This window comes from Delphinus delphis, chromosome 5, assembly GCF_949987515.2.
Source record: "Delphinus delphis chromosome 5, mDelDel1.2, whole genome shotgun sequence".
In the NCBI taxonomy this organism is placed as follows: domain Eukaryota; kingdom Metazoa; phylum Chordata; class Mammalia; order Artiodactyla; family Delphinidae; genus Delphinus; species Delphinus delphis.
In genome coordinates, this window is record NC_082687.1 from 67,742,358 (window position 1) to 67,766,050 (window position 23,693).

The window sequence follows — 23,693 nt, forward strand, 5'->3', positions numbered from 1 at the left end:
GATATATCCATGAAACAGAAAATCATGCAGTCATTGAAAAATAAAGCTTTATAAATGTGCTGCAATGAAAAGATCTCCAAGATATACTGAGTGACAAAAACAAGAGGCACATACAAAGGTATACTTGCATTTGGGGAAAAACATATATCATTGTCATTTGGGAAACAAATACAAGAATATAAGAGTTATCTCTGGAGAGTCGAGGGTGTAGTACTAGTGGGGATGGGAGCTAGGGCTCATAAAATGGGCCAGCAACCTTCGCTTCTTTACACCTTTCTGACATTTCTTTTAAAACCATGTGCATACACTGCTTCTAAAATTAAGGAGCTATAATCAATCAATAAATAAAATTATTAAGCAAACTGTTTTTGACTGCCTTGAGTTGACCTATATTTACTAAAACAGAAAGATCAGGTGAAGGGACCCTCCGTGGCCTGGCCTTCTAGAATACATTCCCCCTTCTCTCATTCCTTCCTCTGGAAGAAGGAATGTCTGATCTAACTGGTGATTGGGGCAGGGAGGAACTGAGCAGAGGGGCCCAGGCCCTTCTAAACTCCCTTTCAGATCAACCTGCCAGCAGAAGCTGATACCCTTCCACCATAATGGTGGGTTAGAGAGGGGCCGGGAGGTGGGCTGTGCTTAACTAGCTGTGGCAGTGACTGCGTGTAAGGCTATCTAATTAAGTTGAAATACTGAAAAGCCTCTGCATTTTTGTTGCTCTTCTAAGCTGTGCTTTCCAACACAACTGTTACTTCAATCTCCATCTTGTGCCTAATTTTCAATTGATCCTGAACCAATCTGGAGGGGAAGGGTGGGGAGAGTTCTAAATCCCAACAACCTCTAAGATACAGCATTGAGTTAAAAAATTAAATGAAAAAAGAACGATGCTATATAGTATGTAGAGTATGAGCTCATCAATGATAAATTAAAAAAAACACTACTATAAAAATATATGCAGGTACAAAAATGTCTGAAAGAACAAACATTAAGCGGCAAACTGGGGGAAGGCTGGACTGGGAGACGTGAAGGAGGATTGTGGCTTTTTACTTCCTTTGCTTCTGTGCTATTCATAATTCTCTAACAGTCATGTATTACTGTGATAATTTTCAAAAACTTTAAAATATATTTTAATCATTTTTGCTGGAAGTTTTCATAACTACAGATCAAGTGCAAGTTTCTGAACTTTATGATCATTACAGTTTAGAGAAGTGGTTCTCAAGGTGTGGTCTCCAGACCAGCTGCATCAGCATCATCTGGGAGCTGGTTAGAAATGCAAACTCTAGGGCCCCACCCCGAACCTACAGAATCAAAAACTCTGGGGGTGGAGCCCAGCAATCCATTGGAACTACCCCCCACCTCCGTGATTATAATGCCAGCTACAGTTTGAGAACCACAGGGCTAGAGAACTGTTTACAATTATCAACTTTCAGTTTTCCCATTCATAAATCCTCAAGACCTATACAACACATACACACACAAGCCCCTACCGACCTATCAACTCATTTTACATCTCAAGTCAACAAATATTTATGCAATACCTTCCAAACTGCACAACTGTAGCAACTTTTTAGTATAAACTAAACACTTCAGTAGAGAAATGATTATTTTGAAATCACTGGGGAGACTCCCCAGCCCCTTTAAAGGAACTGAAGTACTCTGTAAACCAGAGCCCTAGAACAGATGTCCTCCAGGGAAGGAGCTGTGAGATGGCTACCTCCATACACCCTGAAGAACAATCCTCAACCAAGTAACAACTTGCTAATGGAATGCATTATAACTTTATATTAGGAAGTTTATTTAAAATTAAGTAGTGTTAGCATTTAGATACCTGTTTGGTGATCGTCTTGGCCAACGTCTTCTGTTAGATTCTGCAAGAAATATGTTCATCATTACCAAGAAATCACATACCATACAGCAAGCTTTAAAATTCAATATTTTCATAAACAGCTGATATCTTAATATCCATAATCTAAATTTTATCAAATCCACTTAAAACTACTACTTTAAACGGCTGGTAGTTTTGTCTTTAAAAGATTGACTTACTAGCTTATTAAGGGTGTGGTAGATCTTATGAATATTTGCCAGTGTTGAGAGATGAGAGTTCAGCTGAAAGTCTTTAAAAGAAAAGGGGAAAATTCAGTGTCATTTACTTCTCATATTGCAAAAAGACTATTAAAAAAGAAAGCTCAGAAGTGAAGATAAACAAATGCTTTGATACAACTGAATTCTATCTCCATTAATTTGATACTTATTAAATAAGATACAACATGCAACTACCAACCTATCCGCTAGAAATAAAGTCTGACAATTAAATTCCCAACCACATGTTAAAATAAAGTTCATGACATTTTCATGTGAATTGTAAGGTAAAACAAAAATACTTCAGTAGTTATAATAGCCTATCAGCAATAAACTTGAGCTTAAAAGAAAAATATCAATAATGCTAGCAAATTAAACAAGTCACAAAAATAGAAGACAGATCTCAAATGAAACTTGTTCACTTTCTCTTTCTCTTCCCCAGAATTACTAGCACAATATCAAGCTCCTGGCAAGAAAATAATAGGAAAGCATCTCAACCATTCGGCATTTCTTACAATATACTTATTTTGTTGGCTCTTATATAACATAGAGCAGAAATGGAATCTAAGCCCCTCCCCTTCCTAATTTAACAAACACAGACAGATCAAAGGACTATCCTGCAAGCTCCCAGTTCGAAAGGCCAGGGCTCTGGGATGTATAGTCTATAGTTAGCTGCATGGCAACAGTAAAATGTGCCACAGAACCAGGAACACAGAGGCAGAACTCACACTCACAGAGAAACATGGCCAAATCAAAGACTGTCTCCACATGCCATCTCTAATAACTGCACAATGAATCACACACACAAGACGAATTAAGTTGCTCCATCATACAATCCTGCACAACATAAAACTTTAAGTTAAACTGTTAGGCTTTTGAATCTCCAATTTCAAATGTTTTTTATAAAGTTAAGTATGCTTGCCTACATATTAGGCAAGCATACTATGCGAATATGGGTTAAAAGTCTCTGAATAATTTCATATTTGAACAAGCAATAGAAGTATTTTCATAAAATATCAAGATTTACAGTAGTTCCTTTTCTTTACTATCATAAAGACTAGTAAAGGTTAGTCTGAAAATAACCTTGAAAACATACTGTAACTTTCCAAGTTATGCCGTTCAGATAAAAAAGAAAATAATCTCCCTTCACTGGAATTTTATGTGGGACACATATCAGATGCAAAGCGCGGACACTACAGCACGAATTGTCTCTGCTGGGGCTGGACTCTCTGGGCTGCTGCTCCGAATCTGGAAAGCAAGCAGACTTGTCAGCATTTAGAAAGCTTCACTTTCTTTTCTAAATTGTGCCAGGAATCCAGGTCTAGGCTGGCCTGGAGGGCAGAGGGGCCAGCAGGCAGTAGAGACCCTAACATGCACACACCGCTGCCGGGAGCAGCGGGCTGCACGTGTACATGCGCACATGCACGGCTCTGGCACATGCACGCCGCAGGCACAGCCACCGAGAATGGTCCAAAGAATCAGAGTTCTTGGCTGAGAGGCAACCAGAGCAGGGCCTCAAATATAGACATGTGTTAACTCTTTTGCATTATTAATTATTTGGCATCTGAATGGTTTAGCCATATTTAAGGTAAATGATGACATAATGTGCACAGACCTTGATTTTCCATCTTAATTAGTGCGACTGCACAGAAAAGGATTAAAAACCATTTGGGTTATCCGAGTGTCTATATGTGTGTGTATTTATTTACTTATGCTTCTATTTCATAAAGCTGCGTAGGGGGCTCTAAAACTAGAAGCAACAGCCTCCTCCTGACCTGCAAAGGCTTTGGGGAGCTTAATCTTACACTGCCCCCCTCCCCTGGCACCTACGACCAAGCCATAAACCCCCTTTTTGTACTCTCCCAATTTAAAATTTGGAAGACAAATGATATATTACATTAACATCCTGAAATATTAATTAAGCTCCTGGGCCCCCCAAAAAAACAAAACCAGAAAACTTAAGGGTCTAGATTCTCTCTCACTGAGGCCACACAGGAGGGGTTTGCCAAAGATCATTGCAGCAATGAGGTCTCCAGAACTCATGCCATACCACCCTGATGTTAATTCAACTGTCAAGATTCACACAGGAGAATCTAAACAAAGCTGCTAAATCCTTCTATATACATGCGCGCGCGTGCGCACACGCACGCACACACACACACACACATACACGGTTTCTGCCAAAACACCACTCACTGAGTTTTACAACCTGACTCTGGAGTCTAACAGTCAATTTGAATCTCAGGCCTACCAGTTATTTAACCTAAATTTCAACGTCCTCAGTTGTGAAGTGAGATTACAATGCCTAGATGTGGCAGACAGCCAATGTAATGCCTGGATCACAGTGAGTGCCGAATAAAAGACATCAATTATCACACTATTCGATTATACCATTTTCCACACCACACAGCTATCTACAATGGTTTCTACTTTCTGCAGGTCCAAGTCAAGCCCCACATCAAAGATCTCAAAGTTGGAGCTCCCTCTGTGACTGAGGCATGTGGCCTGATACATCTCTACTGTGTATGATGGCATTTCTATCTATATTCATATACCACCAACTGACGTTCATAATGATGGTGGAAAAAAATATACAAAAGCATTTAAGATCAGGTTCTATACATGAGCTTCACTTTACAGATAACACAAGCAACAAGGTTCATTTCACAAGTCACATAATATATGTCAGCAATTCTCTATTTCCATATCCGGCGTCTACTACCATAACCACCTTATCATCGCTTCACCAAAAAGAAAGGGAAAAAGAAAAGGAACAGCAGCATGAACAGAATAGTTCTTAGTTTCACCAAGGGAAGAAGCTGGGGAGTAGACACAAATTCAGGAAAAAAAGACCAAAATGGCATTAAAAGATAAACCCACGAAGGTTAACACATATTGAATTTACGGTTCATCTGTTCAGTGCTCAGGGCAAGTAAGAGGCCTTGAAATCTAAAATAGATTTCACATCCTTTAGGAATAGCTGTTAAGGATAAAGATCAAATGCTTTACAGAGAACGTATTTAGGAAAGTACTAACTCATTCATAAAATCTCCTTCTGCTCATATTTTAATTCCAAAGTATAAATGCTTGGTTAAGTCAACTTTAGTCCATGATCAAAAGGCCCTCCACAGTAGTCACTGGGTTTGACTCTCCTGTGTGACATGCGAACCCTACATTCTGTATTAAAAGCGACAAATGGCTCTGCAGAAAGGCATAGCCTGCTTGATAAATGGTCTGCCTAAATTATCTTCTGGGCATTCTTAAAAATGATCAACAAATGCTGACTGGGCATAAAGTTTTCCGGGGGGTTTTTTTTTTGGTTGGTTTGTTTGGGTTTTTACATAATTACCATTTGCTGTGACCTACATAATGGAAGTGAACGTCAATGAGAGTCAAAATTCACTTCCCCCAAACTACTCTTGGTATATAATTCCACAACATAGGCAGAGACATAAATATTAGGAATAAAACAATTATTGGTAAGTTCAGACAATGACCATCAACCAAAAGAATCAAATTTCAGAATTAACAGTCCTAAGAGGAGTTTACTTCCATAAGAGGGTCAGAAACAATTTAAATACATAAAAATCCAAACCTTTCTTTTATGACATAAATAGTCACTTGTTAAATATAGCTGGGAGGTGATCTTAATTACAACAGCAATGAAAAGCAATAATACACATAAGAATAAACTTAAACATGCAACAACCGAATGAAGAAACAATGAAAGTTTCCTGAAAGACAAAAATGCAGAGATATTATATTCCTGGAATGGAAAGACCCAGTATTGTAAGGCGATCACTTCACCCTTTTCTAAAGTATTAATTAAATGCAGTCAAATTCCTATTCTCCCTGCCTCCCACTTCCCTACCCCAAAAAAGAGGTGGGGAAAAAGGAAGGGAGTCAGGCAAGCTTGGCAGATTGATTCTAAAGTTCATCTGAAAAGAACAAACGTGCTTGACTTGCCAAGAAATTGTTGAAAAAGAAGAATGAGGAAGAACTTGCCCTATCAGACAATACATAATATAAAGCAGAGGTTGGTAAATTCTCTGCAGAGGGCCAAATCTTAAATATTTTAGGTTTTGTGGGCCATCTGACCTCTGTTATAACTACCCTGCCATTGTAGCTCAAAAGCAGCCATAAACAATACACAAGCAAATGAGTGTGGCTGTGTTCCAATAAAACTTTATTTATAAAACTTTATTTATAAAAACTTGGTGGTGGGCCTGACTGGGGCCATGGGCTGTAGTTTGCCAATGCCTGGTATAGAGGTAATTATAATTATAATACAAATCAACAGAAGAGAGCTAATAAACATATGTCTGTATGTTTGTAAGTATGTATAAACACATATAATTAATATGATTAACTGGCATTTCAAATCAATGTAATACTCTGGTTTCTCTTCAGATCGAATAAATCTTTTGCCTTTTTTTTTCAAACCAATGGCAAGAGATAATTATTTAGCAAACTGAGGGGCAACCAACTAACATGTGGAACAAATTAAAATTAATTTCAACCTCACCCAAAGCATGGAAGGGGAAGGCATCCAAAGCAAAAGAAAAGTCCTCCGTATCATGGACTCAGGGCTCTCTCTGCACATTCCGCCTCTACCCATGTACCCAATCTCGTCTCTTACTCATCTTCCCCTTGCTCACTCTTCTCAGTTGCAGTGAGCTTCCTGCTATTCTGTGAACACTCCAAACATGCTCCTACCTCAGGGCCTTTGCACGTGCTATTCTCGTTGCATTGAACACTCTTTCCTCTAATAATAACATGGCTTGCTCTCACACTTAATCAGGTTGCCACTAAAATATCACCTTCTTACAGAACCTTGCCAGACCCAACAAACAGGACCCCTTCTTCACTATCACTTTACCATGCTTTACTTCTCTTTATGGCATTAGTACCTCGTCATATATGTCATATTTGTGTGTCATCTTCCTCTTGCATTAGAATGTAAGCTTCACAAAGGCCAGAACGTGCTTGCTCTTGTCCACTGCTGTATCCCTCGTACCTAAAGCAATACCTGGGAAACATCAGGTGCTCAATAAATACTCAAGGAATAAATGAATGCAGGTACAGAGGCATCAAGACTTAAATTCAATATGTTCAGGGTATTTCAGTGCATTCACACCATTAGATCTTCATATGTGAGAAGCAGCATGGTATCAGGAGACTCAAAAGGCAGGCAAGGTCAGAAAAAGGCAGCTCTGAATCCTGCTTGAGAGTTTAATCTCCTAAGGACTTGTATTTCCAATTGGACCATCAGAGGGTATGCAAATGTAACAGATAAACATGGCACATTCAAGCAGCATCAGTCCTACTCAAAGGTAATCCAAGTACAAGTGTTTCACATGTACAAGTGTTTCACATGTACAAGTGTTTCACATGAAAACAAAAAAATGACTATGGCACAAAATTTGAAAGAAATTTCACCAGACCAAGTTACGCTCCCAGAATCCAGAGAGTCCTTAATTCTGCCATAGCAGAACGCTGGCGGAGAAGTCTGAGAAGCACTGCTGTGAGCCTGGGTGCCGTGAAAGTGTTTTAATCAGTTTTTTAGATAAATTTCCCTACGGCGGGTGTGTGGCCTGGATTTAGAGCGGCCTTTCATGAAGACTACTGGAAGTGGCTGAGGTGGGAAATGATTAGGGTCTTAAGGTAGACTGTGGCAGCAAAAGTGGAGGGAAGACATCCCGAGTACAACGGGATTGCAGGACATCCACATTCAACTCACACAAATTCAACTCAATTGCTTGGCAAAATGAAGAGGGAGAGAGAAGAAAAGTCAATTGTCCCAGTAACTGCCCTCAAGGCCTCTACTTAATGAGTGGGAGCTGGGCAACAGGAATCTGAAGGTCACTGGGTCGGCTCAGTTTCCACGTGGATCTCACAACCTTGTATGAGTCAAGTATTTAAAGAAATGTATTCTTCATAAAACACAGTCCCTAAACATAAGCCAGCTGCTGCAACTGTGCTCAGCTGAAGAGCCTGCGACCTGTCCTAACGCTAGAGGAAAGAACTGCTGTGTTGGAGACAACCTCTGAGGAGGGGCACCTTCTGAAAGTATTTCCAGTGATATTTTTAATACAGGTGATTTTCACCTTACATGTGGACTTTAGAACTAACCTCTACACAAAATGTGATGGTACTGGGAGGAAAACCAACAAGATTGCTTTTAGGTGCTGAGAGGGAAGCTCAACATTTCATGTCCTTTTGTCCAAGTCTCAAAAATTCTCCTTGAGCTACGAAAATTAGCCCAAGCAGGGTCAGGTAACTAGTTGTGGCCAAGCTGGGGATAATTCACATCTTCTAATTCCCAATCCAAAGCCCCTTCCTCCATTCTAGCTTATTTCTGATGGGAGCAAGTGTCCATGTATCTTCACACTCCATCTGGGGTAAAAAGCATTTCCCACCCAAGGTTGTTAATAAGCAAGCACACAAAGTTAGAGAACTTTAATATTAAATAAAAAGATACTAAAGCTGGTAAAATCTAAAACAACCTACCAACTTCTTTTTTTCCTTTTTGGAGAAAAGATGGTGCAGAAAAGATACACAACGCCTATATTATTTCTATTAAGTACACCTCTTTCCTCTTGTCCCTAAAGATTCACAAAAGTAGTTTATTATTAGCTAAACTCCAGGTGGCCAATCAGTGAGCAATGCTCTCGGGTATAAAAATTTTTAATAAGCACTATGCACAGATATGTACTAATAAATACATTCTGATGACAATGAAAATGAAGAACTAAATCAGTGATGGCTTTTGGGGTGCGGGTGGGGGACTGAGGGACTGCTGAGTTTGGGCTTTATGATGGCGAGACTGGAGCACGTTTAAAATGCTGAGATTCGATTTGCTTAGTACCCTGGAAGGTTACAGAAGCCAGTGTAAAGAGGGGGTCAGCTTACAAGTCAGGGAGGATCTATACACGAGCTCAAGCATACAGAGTATAAGTCATTTTACAAGACAAGTACAAAATGCAATTTTAAGTAAAAAAGGTCATTAGAAATGAGTTTTATCTCAAAATAACTTGACAGACAAAATCTACCATAAAATGAAGTCTACTTCTGACGCTGTAAAAAGTAGTATTTTCAACTGGGATTACAGACACCACTTTACACTTCTGCATACCAACTGATCGTCATTTAGCCATGTGAGATGGCACAAGTACACATCTCACTCGTTAAAACAAACATATTCACATGTGAGGCCAAATTATTAAAACACAAAGATCCGAAACGAGTTTTCCACAGCTAGGAAAAAACCAAAAGCCAGGCTGTGGGTCAGCTTCATACCACACGCCTGTCTAACTTGTCAGAAGTAGGAATTTCTTGGTCTATAAAATGGATGGTAATAGTGCTTGCCTCCTAAGGACGCTGTGAGGATCAAACTAACCCGTGCCGCAAGGTGCCCAGCACGGTGCCTGGCACACGGCAGGCGCCACCTGAGCGGCAGCTCCGCGGCACTCTGCTTCACTTGCACAGCAAGCGGGGTGGCCTGTGCTCTCCGCCCAGGGCAGGGCCCGAGGGGGGCAGCCGCAGCTTTGGAGTCCTCTGACCCCCAGCCCAAACCAAACCCCAAGCACCCAGGAAGCTCCTGAGCATTAATCCAGTCGCTGCACATCAGAGTCACCTGGGCAGTGCGAATACCTGCCAGGGCCCGGGCCCCAATCCAGACCAACTAAATAAAAACAGGAGTGGGGTTGTCAAAGGCTTCTCAAGCAGTCCAGGTGCCTCTACCGTGCAACCAGAGAGGAGAGTTCCGTCCCCACCCTCGCCTCGACCCCCAGCCTGCCGCAGCCAATCCATACCCACATCACAATCTCAGCACGGGCCAGAGGGGAGTTCAACTCATTCACCGCAAGCCCTGCAGTGAGAAAAAAAGATCAAGATCCAGGCTTTTCACGGTCGAAAAGCTAGGTGAAAACCAAATGAAGCAAAGTAGCAGTGAGGAAGGTGTTAATATCATTCTCCTCATCAATAAATATTTGCTATTTATAAGGCACAAAGCCAAAAAGGTGAGCATGGAAAGGGGAAAACTGACAAGGAAAGGGAGCAGGTCATCACAGGTGACTCGGCGCTTTCACGGAACACAAGATCTGAAGTTAAAACCAACCAAGCACACCACTGCTGCTGGCTTTTTCCTCCTAACTCTCACAGGACCTGTAGAAGCGGCTGGGAGAGAAGCCACCCGCCCAAGACAGGCGGCGTGCCACCTAGCACCCGTCATCCACTGCACAGCCTGTGCCTGCTGGTGGTGTCATCTCAACGGAGTCGGCCACTCCAGGACAGCCGGTCTGGCTGCTCTCCCACCGTAACAAGGTACACAGGGCCCTAGATTCACTCTCTTCACCCTACCCTACCCACGGAAGAACAGAGATCCGTCCACTCCATCGCTCAGAGTAAAAATCACCCTCTCACCTCACTAATGTCAGAAGAGGCCAGATTTACGGTAAAGAGTGCAGCTCTGGCCTCGGAAAGCCCTGGGTTAGAGTCCCTGCTCTGCGGCGTCCTAGCTGAGGGCCCTGCCTATAACCCAACCTCACTAGACCAGAACAGCAGGCCCCTCCTCACAAGGGCTTGTGAGGACTCCTGAGACGGTGCATGCCAAGCCCTCAGCACAGTGCTGGCCCATACTGTGCACTAATGAAGGTTTATTATTTTAATCCCTATTATTATTCAACATAGAAGAGACTAAGACAGACTGAACCCAGAAGATCAAAGAGTAAAGACAGGGCAGAAGGGATGACAAGAGGACAGGTCTTTAAAACTCTCACTTCAATAGCCAGTTGCCTGGACTTGAATGTACAACACTCCTTCTCAGTTTCCTGTTTAATTAAGAACAAGTAATCTGCGGTCTAATAATTTTGGGAATGGAATCTGTACAAAGAGATCTTAAAGGGGAAAAAGACTTAAACTCACCCTCAACTACAGGAAAAGGAAAGAGAATCATTTCAAAGATGTTACACAAAAACTACATTAGTAGCTCTACTGAAAGAAGCTTTCTGGCTTTTCTGCAATCTTGTTAGGTATCTCCTATATATAAAAATTATGTGTTTAAAAAGTGCTTAATACAAACGTCTGTTTAAAATAAAATCTAAGACTAAAAATGACTATTTCATTAGTGAGTAAAGAAAAAGTATGGAAATACTCTTCTTTGCCACAATCAGTTGCCCAGCGAGAATCCATTTTTAAACGCCCACTGTCACTGTGAGATGGCAGAAATGAGGGGAAGAAGAGCAGTGGGAAGGGAGGAATTCATCCTACACCTTATTCTGTTGGGACCCATTCCAAGAAGAAAAGAACCAACTGCAAAACAAAGATAACAGTGACAAAATATGGAATTCCAATATACCTGCCAGGTTACCACAGGATTAAATGAAAAGCACAGATAAAACAGTGAGTATTATTTCATAGGCAGTGGAGGGAACCTAAACCCCGGAGTCAGAATGCCTGAGTTAGAATCTCAGTTCACCACCTATCAGCTGTGTGACCTTGAGAAGGCTAGTTAACCTTTCTGTACCTCAGCTTCCTCATCTGGAAAGTGGGGATGATAACAGTACCTACGTAACGTACTTCAGAGCGCTGTGGTGAGGATCACATGAGTTAAGGCAGGCACGGCAGCTGGAGCAGCCCAAGAATAATCACTGCATATAAACACGTGTCACTCCCTCCCCTCCCCATCCCACTTTGTTCCTCTTCTCTCCCCACGCCCCACCTCCTCTAACTTCTCTCTCTCCCCTCACTTCCTTTCCACTCATAAGCCCTCCCTGGTGCCTCTTTTCAGCCCTTCCCCCATGGCTCCTGACCATCCCTCCACCTCGCCTCCCTTCGCTCTGGCCTATCCAAAACCCATGCTATTGCCAGGCTGTTCCCTCTGCTTGGAAAGCACCCTCCCACCTCACCCCTCAGGCACACACCCATCTTTTTCTTCACATAATAAAACTTCAAAAGCTAAACCCACATGACAATAGCTAACCCTTCCCTGAAGTATAATTTTAATGACTCCCTATTTGTTCCCAAAGCACCCTGGGCATCCAAATAACCTTGCCCTGCCCCATACTTCAACTGTGCAGGACCTCTCTGCATCCACCACTAAGCCTGCTGGAAGGAAGCTCCTTAAACACGAGGACCAGGCTCAGTCATGCTGTTACAGCAGCACCCAGCAGCAAGAAAAAAGGTTTGGTGAGTGACTAAGTGAGGGAACGCTTCACTTGCTTCTTTTCTTTCTTATAACCTGTTTTCCTCTCAAGGGTCTCCTTTTAAAGCCTAATGAAGGAATTGTCATTACACAGTAATCATTAGAAAAGGGCCAAGCATTTCTCTAAATACTTTATGTTCTATCTAATTTAATGCTCAGGATCACTTCTGATCTTGCCTCCTACTTCTTTCTCTCTGCCCAGTCCCCAACTCTACTCCTAGCACACCAGCCTCTTTGCTGTTCCTCATTTACAGCCTTGCTCCCCTCCTCAGTCTCTGAATTTGTGTCCCCTCTCCCTGGAATGCCCCCTCACCTCCACCAGCGCTTGCCCGACAACCCTCTTAGTGAGGCCTTCCCTGACTGAGCCTCGTACAACTACAAGGTCCCTGCTCTTGCTCCTCTGCCCCCTGCACACACAGGGGCACCTGTGCACTGCCCTTCCCTGCTTGAGTTTTCTCAAATGAACCGCTCACCATCTGACATACTACATGATTTACCTGCTTGTTATCTGCATCTTCCCCCACACTGGAAGGGGAACTTCATGACAGATGAAGAAGACGGCCTGGTACGTAGTAGGTGTTCAATAAACACTGTTGACTGAACAACTCCATACCATACAGGAGGTATTCTTTATGCATGAGGAATCTGAAGCTTATACAGAGTAGTTGAGTAATTTACCCACGGTCACACAACTAACAGAGGCAGAACCTAGAACCAGGGCCCACGCTTAACGACTATGCTTTCCTGCTTCTCAGCCTGACCCAGATAACAACTAAAAGAAATCGTGGTATCCAAGGAGCAAATCCTAGCATTGTATGCCTTTGGCCCACAGAGAAGCAAGAAAAGCCATCCACCAGAAAATCTTTCAAGGGAACAAGTCATCTAATTCAAGCCCATTCTATGTGGTGAAGTATTAATTACCAGATTTATAATTTATATAGCACTGATAGTTTTTCTTTGGATTTAACAGTTCAGTAAAAAGACAGAGAGAGATTATTACACCTTTTTATACTGTACTATCCCCATGAACAGCAAAATGACAAATCATCAACTAACACAGAGGAGGCCTAAGATGATATATATTAAAAGCCAAATATTGTGGTGGGGGACTTCCCTGGCGGTCCAGGGGTTGAGACTTCACCTTCCAATGCAGGGGGTGCGGGTTCGATCCCTGGTTGGGGAGCTAAGATCCCACATGCCTCTGTGGCCAAAAAACCAAAACATAAAACAGAAGCAATACGGTAACAAATTCCATAAAGACTTTAAAAAAAAAAATGGTCCACATCAAAAAAATCTTTAAAAAAACTGTGGTGGGAGGTAGAGAAGTACAGACTGCAAGGGGATACAAGGGAACTTTAAGGAGATAGGAAACCATTCTATATCTTAATTACAGTAGTGGTTACACACACACGTATTTATCAAATGGGTACAATTTTATAGAATGTAAATTATACTCAATAAAGTCAATTAAAAAGCAATTAAGACTGTCAGATATAATTTTGGATAAACAAAATAAATATTCTACCAATATTATTTCCATACCTAATATTCTCAAGAATTTTGGGGAGGGGGTGGGGGGACAAAGATGGAATCAGGCAAAGACAGCAGTAAGAGCTCCATAGAGTGCGATCGGTGGGGTGACTGATGCGTGCCTCAGAGTCCTGCCTGACCACTGGCAAAGGCAGCTCCGACTGACACTGCCTGTGTCCCCCTTTAGCCTTTTGGGTCACCTCGAGCCAGTACTCTTGGACTCTGAACAGAGACCAACCAGGGTGGAAAGGCAGACCACTGCTCTTCTCCACAAGGGCCTCGGCCAAGTACCAACCCAAGACGGGTCTGGATGTTGGATTTGTCCGAGTTCTTAGTTGTGCGCATCGGAAACCAACTAGCTATATGAACAGTGGTTTTTTTTTTTTAAAGGTTATTGGGTAGTTCACAGAATCTCTAGGAAAACCAGAGGACCAAGCACATCAGCTGTACAACCAAAATAATGCCTAAGGGCATACTGCAGAGTGCACCATTGACACAGCCTGGACCTGCCTGGACTGCAGCTCCCACGGCCTCTAGAAACAGCGGTCACCACTGTCCATCCTCTTTAAATGGCCCCCAGGCACTTCCAATTTCTTCCCATGTCTTGCCTTCAGCTTCAGATTCACACCCTGGTGTGGGTGTATCTGGGCAGCTCTGCCTTTGATGGTAAGAATTCCCCAATCAGAGGAAGAGCCTGGGCCCCGAAGACTGGCAAAGGCCATCATGGACACAGATGGATGACACACCATCTCTGCAAGTACTACTGATACAGCCAGCAAGTAATGAAAGGTTTTCAAAAAATATTCACAAGGAAAATATCTTTAAAGATGGAACTAAAAAAAATCATACCCAGAGGTAATGTTATTTGGGGAGGGTGGGGATCTTCTTCTGCATCATTTAGTGTTTTACTCAATATATTAATTAGTAGTTTCAAAAACTACAAGCCTACCTTCCTAGATGGAAAATAACTCATTAACGGCATCTTCTGATTAAAAGAAAAACAATTAAAATCTAAAGCAGCAGTTACTTTGTCTACTAGAATACTGAACATGATAGAAAAAAGATCCTTAGATCTGAAACAGTCATGCAACAATTGCTAAAATATATGATTCTATTTAAAATTTCAATACTTTTTCTATTTAAAACATAAGCCACAAATTATAGCCTCTTTTATAGCCACAAATATTTTTAAATGTACATTCTGCTTAACAGAATAACCCTCAAGAGGTACTTCTCCTAACTTGAATCTCAGAATAAGAAAAAAGAATAAGCTGTGGAAAGCTATTAACTCTAATTTAAGCTGACCACTTACGAAGAGATGTTAGCATTAACATCAGAGGCTCAGAAACTTCACCTCCAACTAACATAGTTCACTTTCTAAAGAAAGCAAGCCTTTAGTGAGCCTCAATGTATTGTTAACATTAAGAAATAAGCCCTTTGGACCAGAATCTGGTCATAAAACAAGAAGAGGGGAAAAACAGACACACCCAGGCCGTCCAAGCCCTGCCCAAGCCTTCCCCACCTCGGCGGCCTGTTACACACCAGGTCAGAAGCAGACGCGCGTACTCTCACACGCACGCTCTCGGCCCCTCAGCATATCACCAGCACTCCGCTCCCTCTCTGAGAACTGCTCCATGCCACAGACATTCTTCAAAACTGATATCTGCATGTATTTAAACATATATATTACTTAAATTGGTTTGCACAGGACAACTTTGTCAAAAAAGGGCATAGAATGAATAAGCATAAGTTTGTATGCCTGGAAGATAAATCTAAAGACAATGAAAGACACCTCGGAGGCATGCAGGATAGCAGGAGGAAACATTAAAATTTTCCAGATAGTTCACCAACTGCTCAAGAGTTGACCATTTAAGTTCAATTCATTACATATCTGAGGTCCTAAGCGAGGCATTCTGCTGGACCATAAAGTGGTTACTAAGTAAGACACAGTCCCAGATCTCAGGGGGCTTATCATCTAATTGGGGAGGGGACAAATAAGTGAACAAGCAGCTACTGTTAAATAAGATAAAACTGAGAACAGAAGTAAACAGTCTTTGGAGATTCAATGGAAGGAGAGAGCCTTCAAGAGAGGGAACAAGGAACACAAAACTCCCACTGAAGTAGCACTGAAGGCAGTGGGGAGGGAGCAGTGCTGGGGGAATTCAAAACTGAGCTTAAACTACAGAACAGGTTCAACCCCAGCTTCTGAGGAGTCTTATTTCAGTAAGCAACTAGGAGTCTCTGAGGTTTTGGAGTAGGGGGATCGTAAGGACAAAGATATTCAACTGGTGATGGAGAGGATAAAAAGGAGGCTGAGCCTGGCAAAAGGATTACTGGTTATTACAACATAAGAAAGAATGGATCAGACCTAGGGCAATGGCAATAGGTATGGAAAAGAAAGGACAGGCATGGGAAGAGATACAGCCTCTCTCTCGCTACTGACCAGGGAAAGAGGATGAGAAATGTCTAAGCTTCCAGCTTGGGTTATTAAATGAACTGCAGTTTCATTAACCAAATGAATAAAATTAATTGGTCTTGTTTTCCTCTTTATTTTGGCTACTAGGAAGCTCAGAACCAAATATATGGCCCATTTCTAATAACGGCAAGCATTTATGTGTAGCCTGTAAATCTGTATTTTTCTCTTGACAGAATTTTATCTATATTTAGTAAGTCATCTCTATTTTAGAATGAAACAGATTAAAAAAACTGAGTCTAAGCCAGAGACAACTGGACAAAGTAGCTGATTCAGGGAAATAACTGCAGGCTACTAACCCAGAGCATTCTCCTCACCCTTCTTCCACCCTAGCAAAGTCCACATCCCACAACAGAAGCTGAAAATGCCAGACTTTCACTTTCTCCACCACCCTCACAACTAGCAGTGGCATGAGGTCAATTCTACCCAGTGAGACTAAAGAGGAAGTCACCAAGGTGAGAAAAAGACTCCACTCTGTTAAGAGGGAACTGTAAGGAAGTATGTTCCTTCCCTCCTTTTCTTACATAGGCATGATGTCTGGTGCTGCAGCAACCATATTGCACACATGAGGCAATGAGCCTGAGGCTCTTGATAAACCAAATACTAAGAGAGGAAAAAAGTATACAAAGAGCCTAGATTCTTAAGACATCATTAGGACTCTGCACCAGCCTTAGAACCATCTATCACTAAACTTCTTGCTAACAATAATAAGTTCTACTACTTAAGCCATGTTTGATTGAATATTGTTATTTGCCAGAGGCATCCTAACTGATACAACAAAAGTCATCATGAGGTCAGTTTCTGAAACCATGATTTTTACACTGCTAAGCAAGACTGTTATTATCAAGATGAGAAAAATGAAAGCATATATTATTGTCAGGAAGCAAGCAATAAGCTAATAAGAGCTTCTGAGAGCAGTTAAAGATGAAAAGAGAAAAGGATATAATGATAAATAATATTTGAAAAAAATGTGATCAAGTGTTAATAGGGGTAATTCTTGGAGGCAAGAACTGAGGAAGAAAAGAGTACAAGTACAGAAATCCTCTGAAGTGGAGAAAATGAGGGGCTTTCTTTCCTGGCAACGTTATTGACAAGATAACCTGAAAATTCTTACCAGTACAGATCCTCCTCCACTTACCCTGAGTAAGACCACTGCAAACTGAAAATATCCTAGGTCGAAAATGCATTTAATATGCCTAACCTACAGATAACCGCTTAGCCTACCCTATCTTAAACATGACCAGAACTCTTATTACCTTAGCATATACTTGGGTAAAATCATCTCACTCAAAGCCTATTTTATAATAAAATGTTGAATATCTCAGGTAATTTATTGAAAACTGTATTGAAAGTGAAAAACAGGAGGGCTGTCTGGGTACAAAATGGTAATAAGCGTATTGTGTCTGACTGGGAGCTGCTGTGTCTGACGGGATGCCGCCTGCTGCCCAGCATCAAGAGAGTTATCATACATCACCAGTCTGGGAAAAGATCAAAATCCAAAATTCGAGGTACAGCTTTTATCAAATGCATATTGCTTTAGCACCAGTGTAAAGTCGAACCATCATTAAGTTGGAACCATCTGTTTAAAACAGTCAAAAAATTTTGTTCATAAGAAAACACAGAACCTCCCCAAAGGCCAAAAATCAAAGAGGAACCTAAAAACCAGAGCAGAAAGTATAAGGTGATTATGTACAGGAACCCAGGGTTTGGGGGCTGGGGGAGAGGAAGTGTTGTGTGTGTATAGGGCACCTGCCCTTTGGGATGAAATTGAAAAAAAAGAAAAGGGAAAAAAATGACTAGCCTAATATTTTCTTTAAAAACACCATCTTGTACAGCTCTTGTTTTCAACCTCATACACTTCACCCTTTACAAGAGCAAATTCCAGTGATACATGCACATTAAAACAAACAAACAAACATGACCATGTTACATATCACAAAGGATTTCCTGGGTATTTCACCATAAGCTTAAGTAAAATATAAAATAGATATACATCTTTTCCTGATAAAATCACACAAGTACTCAAGTTCAGTTCATTTGTAACCATACCAGTTTCCAAATCTTTGGACTTCTTGGTAAAATTTTTATCATTAGGGTCATCATAATACTCTTCTAGTGACCATGCTACCAACAGTTTCAAAATACCCTATACAACACATAAAAATACTCTGTCATCTCTGAGTTAATCATTACAGGTTTTGGAGTCATCGCATATAAATGGTAAAGAAAACTTGGCAAAGGATGTGATGTTTGGAGATTCTACAGTCTAAATGGATGGTTTCTAATATTAAAGAACAGAAACGAAAAAACATGGAAACCTCTTAAGGTCCTGCACTGAGTTTACCTTCCTCTAGTCTCATTTGCTTCCCATGCTTCTTTGAAAACTGAAGACATCAAATATACCCTTCCCTCATCTTCACATTTTCACGCTGGCTTAAATGAATGGGACCATGTCCACCCTCAATTCCATTAAGCCGTCTCCAACAGTCATTCATTTCAAGCCCATCCTTTTTCCAAAAGTCCCCTTCTCCTTTGGCAATCCAAACAGCCCAAGAACTACAAACACATAATTTATACTATCTTCACAAGGTTTACATGTGTCTCCACTGCATTCCCAGATTTGTCTAAGATGGAACATTTTAACCTAGTGTTTATATACACTGGATGCCACAAATATACACCATCCTAAACGCTGCTTTAGATTGTGTTGCATCTTGAACGTTTTCCCACAACCTATGGACTAGATGGTTCAAAACCAAGCATTTATTCTATAAGTAAGGTCACCAAACGCAGAGGGAAATAGTCAACTCGGGGATCAAGAACCTAAGTGCGAAAGGACTGCGTCTGGCTTGGTTCTCTCCCCCAGCCGCTGACACAGGGAGAAGGTCCCAAGGGACAGGAGCACCGCCCTACAACACGCTCGAGTCCGCGGGGAATAAAGCACGAGTTAGCAGAGCTGGGAAGCTCTGAGGGGCGCGCTGCATTCTGGGACTCGTTTCCACAGTTACCCACGTGCACCCAACCCAACCGCGGCCCGGACTACAAGTCCCAGAATGCTGCAGGACTGCTTTTCCCCTTTCCGCGGGACTGCCTTTCGCCTCACACCCGGCGACTGGAGCCAGACCCTAAGGGAAACCCCTAAAGCGCCTTCTCCGCAAGGCTGGGAGAGGTCGCGCCCCGCGGGCGCTGCGCGGGGCCTGTAGTCCGACCCTCCCGACAGGGAAGCGGGTCCCGAGGCACCAGCCTCCACACCTGACGACCAGAAATTAGACAACTGCGTCACAGACTGCCAAATCCACGGACCGCCAGGGACCACCCTCCGCCCCACGCTCCGGGCCTCCAGGGCCGACCCCTCCGTCTCCCGCCACGGAAAACCCGCAGCCCGCTCCCCTGCCCCGCCTCCCACTCCCGCAGCCAGATCCCGCGCCAGCGCTGACCTCGCTTCCCGCCGCTCGGGGGAAACCGCGGCCAGCGCCAACCTCTGGGCACCTCCCCCGCCCCCTCCACCTCAGCCCCGCCCCCTCCTTTCCAACCACCCCAAACCTCAGAGCTCCCCCTCAAGGAACCCGGCCCTAATCCGGGGGAAGATACACCTCCCCCAAACGCGTAGTCTGACACCTTCCCCCCAGCCCCACGCGGACCGAATCTGGACAAGACAGTTTTACCCCTGCCCCGGCCCCTCCCAACCTCCCTTCCCTCCCAACCAGCTCTTCACCCCCACTGCACCTCCTCTACCCCTACCTCCAACCCGTCACCCCAAACCCTCCCCACCTTCTTCCTCTCCACTCCCAATTACCCTACCTTCCCAACACCTGCTCCATCCTATTACCCCGACGTCTGCCTCCTCTCACCACTCCCAGTTACCCCTCCACGCTTCCTAAGGCCCTACCGCCCGCCGGACTCCCCAACTATCCCATCACACCCCAATCCCTCCCACCATTCGCTTTCCCATTACATCAGCCCTCATCTCCTCGCCCTCCCTCCTGCCCCGCACGGCCGCTGCCCCCAATCCCCCACCCCATTGTTCCCCCCCCACCCCCGCCATCCAGCCCTTCTTCCCATTGTCCCCGCCCCCGCGCTCCCCTAGCACTCACCCGCCTTTCTCACGGAGCCGCCCGCACCGCTCGGCCCCTAGGAAATCCTCACCCCTGCGCCCCGCTCGCTCGCTCCCTTTCTCTCCTCCGCCGCCGGTGCCAACCCCCAGCCCTGCTCGCTAGCGCCCGCCGCCGCCTCCACCTCCATTCACCCGGGACACTCTGGTCCCGGCCCTTCATCGCACGTCCCGCCCCCCCTTCCCCCAACACTGAAATGGAGCCAGTCCCCACCCCCCTCACCTCCGCCCTCCCCCGGCAGGCCGGCCCCTTCCCCCCACGCCCGCCCCCGCCCCGCGCCGCCCGCAGCGTCACCGCCCGCCCTGGCCCCGGGAGGGGAAGGGGTGGCTCCCGGGCAGGGTCTCCCGGTGCGTTTTGGGACTGGAGGCGCAGAGCGGGGACTGTGGGAGATGAGCAGAGAGTGTTGGCAGCCGCCCGCTCCCGGCCGGCTAGCTCTCTGTTACTCACTGACAGCGGCGGCATCCGAGTGCATTTTCGGGTAGCTCACACCGCGCTCGCCGCCCAGGCTCCCGCGCTCGCCTCGCGGTCCCCCCACCGGCTCGCCGCACCTCGGCTGGGAGCTGAGGACCCGCCGCCAGGCACTCCCGACCCGCCCACCTCTCCTCCTCCAGTGGCTGAACCTTGACTGAACGACCGCCCCTCCTCATCTCTCATTTGGCAAAGGGAGTGCGGAGAGCGCCGGTCTGGAGCTGGCAAAGAGGCCCCGCCCCCCTAGGTCCAATGCGATTGGTTCCGGCGCCTCGTTCCCTAACGCCCCTGGCGGAGGCCACGTTCTGGGAGAGCAGGTTGGACCCGACCACTGTCACTCAGCCCCGGGGATCCGAAAGCGCGTGTACGGGCGAGGCTGGGGAATTGGTCCACCTTGACCCTGAGGCCCCGCCCTGGGCGGGCGGGATTGGTGGAGCTGTAGACCAACCGAGAAAGATGGGTTGGCGTCTGAAACAAAGCACGCGAAGTGTTTCCCGAAGAACCGAAGAGGGGAAGAGCAGTTGGGGCGGCTTGCATCCCGCTGCACAGAGTAGGGGAATCAGCTCTTCCCTCGCGCCTGGCGCGACGCGTCGGAGTCTCCTGCTTGTCTCCACGCCTCCGAGCGGCTCTCTGAAGGAGCCCAGTCCGCGCCGAACTTGGACTGGGACTTCTCTTGCTAGCCGTTTCGTACAGCTAGAAACTGGATAAAGCATCGCCGCGTCTTCATTTCCAGCAAACTCTCTGGTGAGGAACAAATTCTTTCTTGTACAACAGCCCATCCTCTCCTCGTTTTCGAAATGCACTTTTCCGGAGACAGCACATTTTTTCCTCCTTCATCACAAATGAGCTGTTCTAAAGGCTTCAAATGCTGCGTTGTCGGTGATACACAATGTGCGCTCCCCCAGACAGCGTGCAGGAAACCCAGGGCCACCCTCTGAGCTTCGGGCTCAGTCTGGCACGTCGGCGAGTCCAGGGGCCAAGTAACCAGCCCTCAAAGGACAATTAGCGTAAGCGCATAAGTCAGTAACGCCAAGAAACTGTCCAGAAAACAAAACTGGCTGTTATTTGGCAGAGGAAGGCGTTAATTTAGGTGACTTCTGACCATTTGAGTTTCCTAAGTCAAGAATTCGCACCATTTTCATGAGTTCCGACCAGTTTTTCTTAAGGCTTTCAAACCAACTCATCACACTCAACCATATTATTGTAGCGGAATGATATTTTGAGATATTAACGGAGGACTGTCCCCCTCCTATCCCAGCCACAACACACAAACACCGCTTCTCTATATGCAGAAGCCCTGCGCCATCCTGCAGCGGGGCCAATCCACCCTCCTGCCTCAGAGGATGGATGACACTAAGAACGACCAGTAACAAAACAGTCGTTTTTGTTTTAGACTTATACAGCCAAGGCTTTTGACTTGCAGGGTTCTGAAATTTAAGTTTCAAATCAGGGCATAAATATTACGGCTAAAAGCAACATATTTGAAAGAACAAGATGAAACCAGTTCCTCTGTCCCACACCACTCCCCTTGTAATATACTCCATCCCTCTTAATCCCTAATGTCTCATTAATAAGTTACATCCTTATAATTTTATATCTATCATGTTTCTGTCATTCAAACACTTATGGATCACTTCATCAAATCATAGATTCTCAGAATTGAACCTGATTTATCCACTTCAGGTTTAGTTCAGACAAGACAAAAATCTCATCTCATCATTGGTGACCTTTAACCTGACAGAGCGTCAGCTGGGCCCTGCAGAGGTGGGTAGGTGCCTCTGGACTCTGAAATACTTGCCTGTTTCAATGATATTGCAGTAGGTGCAGTATGCTGAAGGGTGGATCATTCACAGAATCAGAAGATACTTTACATCATGACACTAGGATGTCCGGCACCTTACCGAAGGCTAGGAATAGGAACTAAAATGTTAAATCATGTCTTAAACATCTGTGAAAAAGATGGCACTTTTGACAACATCTATCTGCATGTCCAGATCAGCAATGAGTCTGCAATTGACTTCTACAGAAAGTTTGGCTTTGAGATTACTGAGACAAAGAAGAACTACTATAAGAGGATAGAGCTCGCTGATGCTCATGTGCTGCAGAAAAACCTCAAAGCCCCTTCCGGCCAGAACACAGATACGCAAAAGATAGACAACTGAACAAATTACAGATGAACTTTCTTGCACTTGCTTGTCGCCAAATAAAAGAGAGGCCCATTGATTCCCCCCTCCACCCCTTTCTTTTGAAAAAAACAAATTAGATCTTTTGGGGCAGATCTAATTGTCAGCATGTCTGTCCTTAGTCTGAGCAGAAAAACTGCTCCTGCATTCTTTACCCCATTTGTGTTTTCAACCTATTCTACATCTAGGAAACATTTATAGTTTATACAAGTTTATAATATTTTGCATATGTAATATTTGTATGGCTTTTTACAGCTTATCATGGTACTTCAAGGGCTGAGACACATTATTTTGCACAGAAATGGACTTGTTTCTTGAGACCTCTAAATTAAAATAAGACCACAATTAATTTTAGGTAGTCATTTGCTATATTGATTTATTTGCAGCAAACTGTATAATAATGTATATAATGGTTAATCTACATGAGGTACCTGCCAGATGTTTTGCCCCAGCACCCAACACTCCTCTGGCCCATGTGGTCCATAAAAATGTATAGAATATACAACTTTTGTTATTTTCCAGCATCACTTTCAGGGTCAGTATGATTATTTTCAAAGAGAAAAACCGATGTAGAAAGTAATTTACTCAGATCTTTCTAGTGAGTTGGCTATAGCCTGAGGATTGAGAGGCAAAGTTCATAGTCT

The 23,693-nt window shown here is 44.0% G+C and overlaps 1 protein-coding gene across 7 annotated transcripts in view; it reads right to left on the reverse strand.

Moving 5' to 3' along the window:
- DCUN1D4 (defective in cullin neddylation 1 domain containing 4) overlaps positions 1-20,948 on the reverse strand; it is a 68,753-nt gene extending 47,805 nt beyond the window's left edge. For 2 of the 7 annotated variants that reach the window (XM_060012566.1, XM_060012564.1), the window contains exons 1-3: positions 20,846-20,948; positions 2,044-2,114; positions 1,829-1,868 (exon numbers count right to left, since the gene is read on the reverse strand). In XM_060012566.1, coding sequence (XP_059868549.1) covers positions 1,829-1,868; positions 2,044-2,114; positions 20,846-20,870 — 136 coding nt within the window. In that variant the 5' untranslated portion in view covers positions 20,871-20,948. Of the gene's footprint in view, positions 1-1,828; positions 1,869-2,043; positions 2,115-2,813; positions 3,152-6,989; positions 7,502-20,380; positions 20,464-20,845 lie in introns of those variants that run through there. The other 5 variants (XM_060012569.1, XM_060012570.1, XM_060012568.1 and 2 more) reach the window with 5 other exon arrangements.
- Between the last annotated feature and the right edge of the window lie 2,745 nt (positions 20,949-23,693).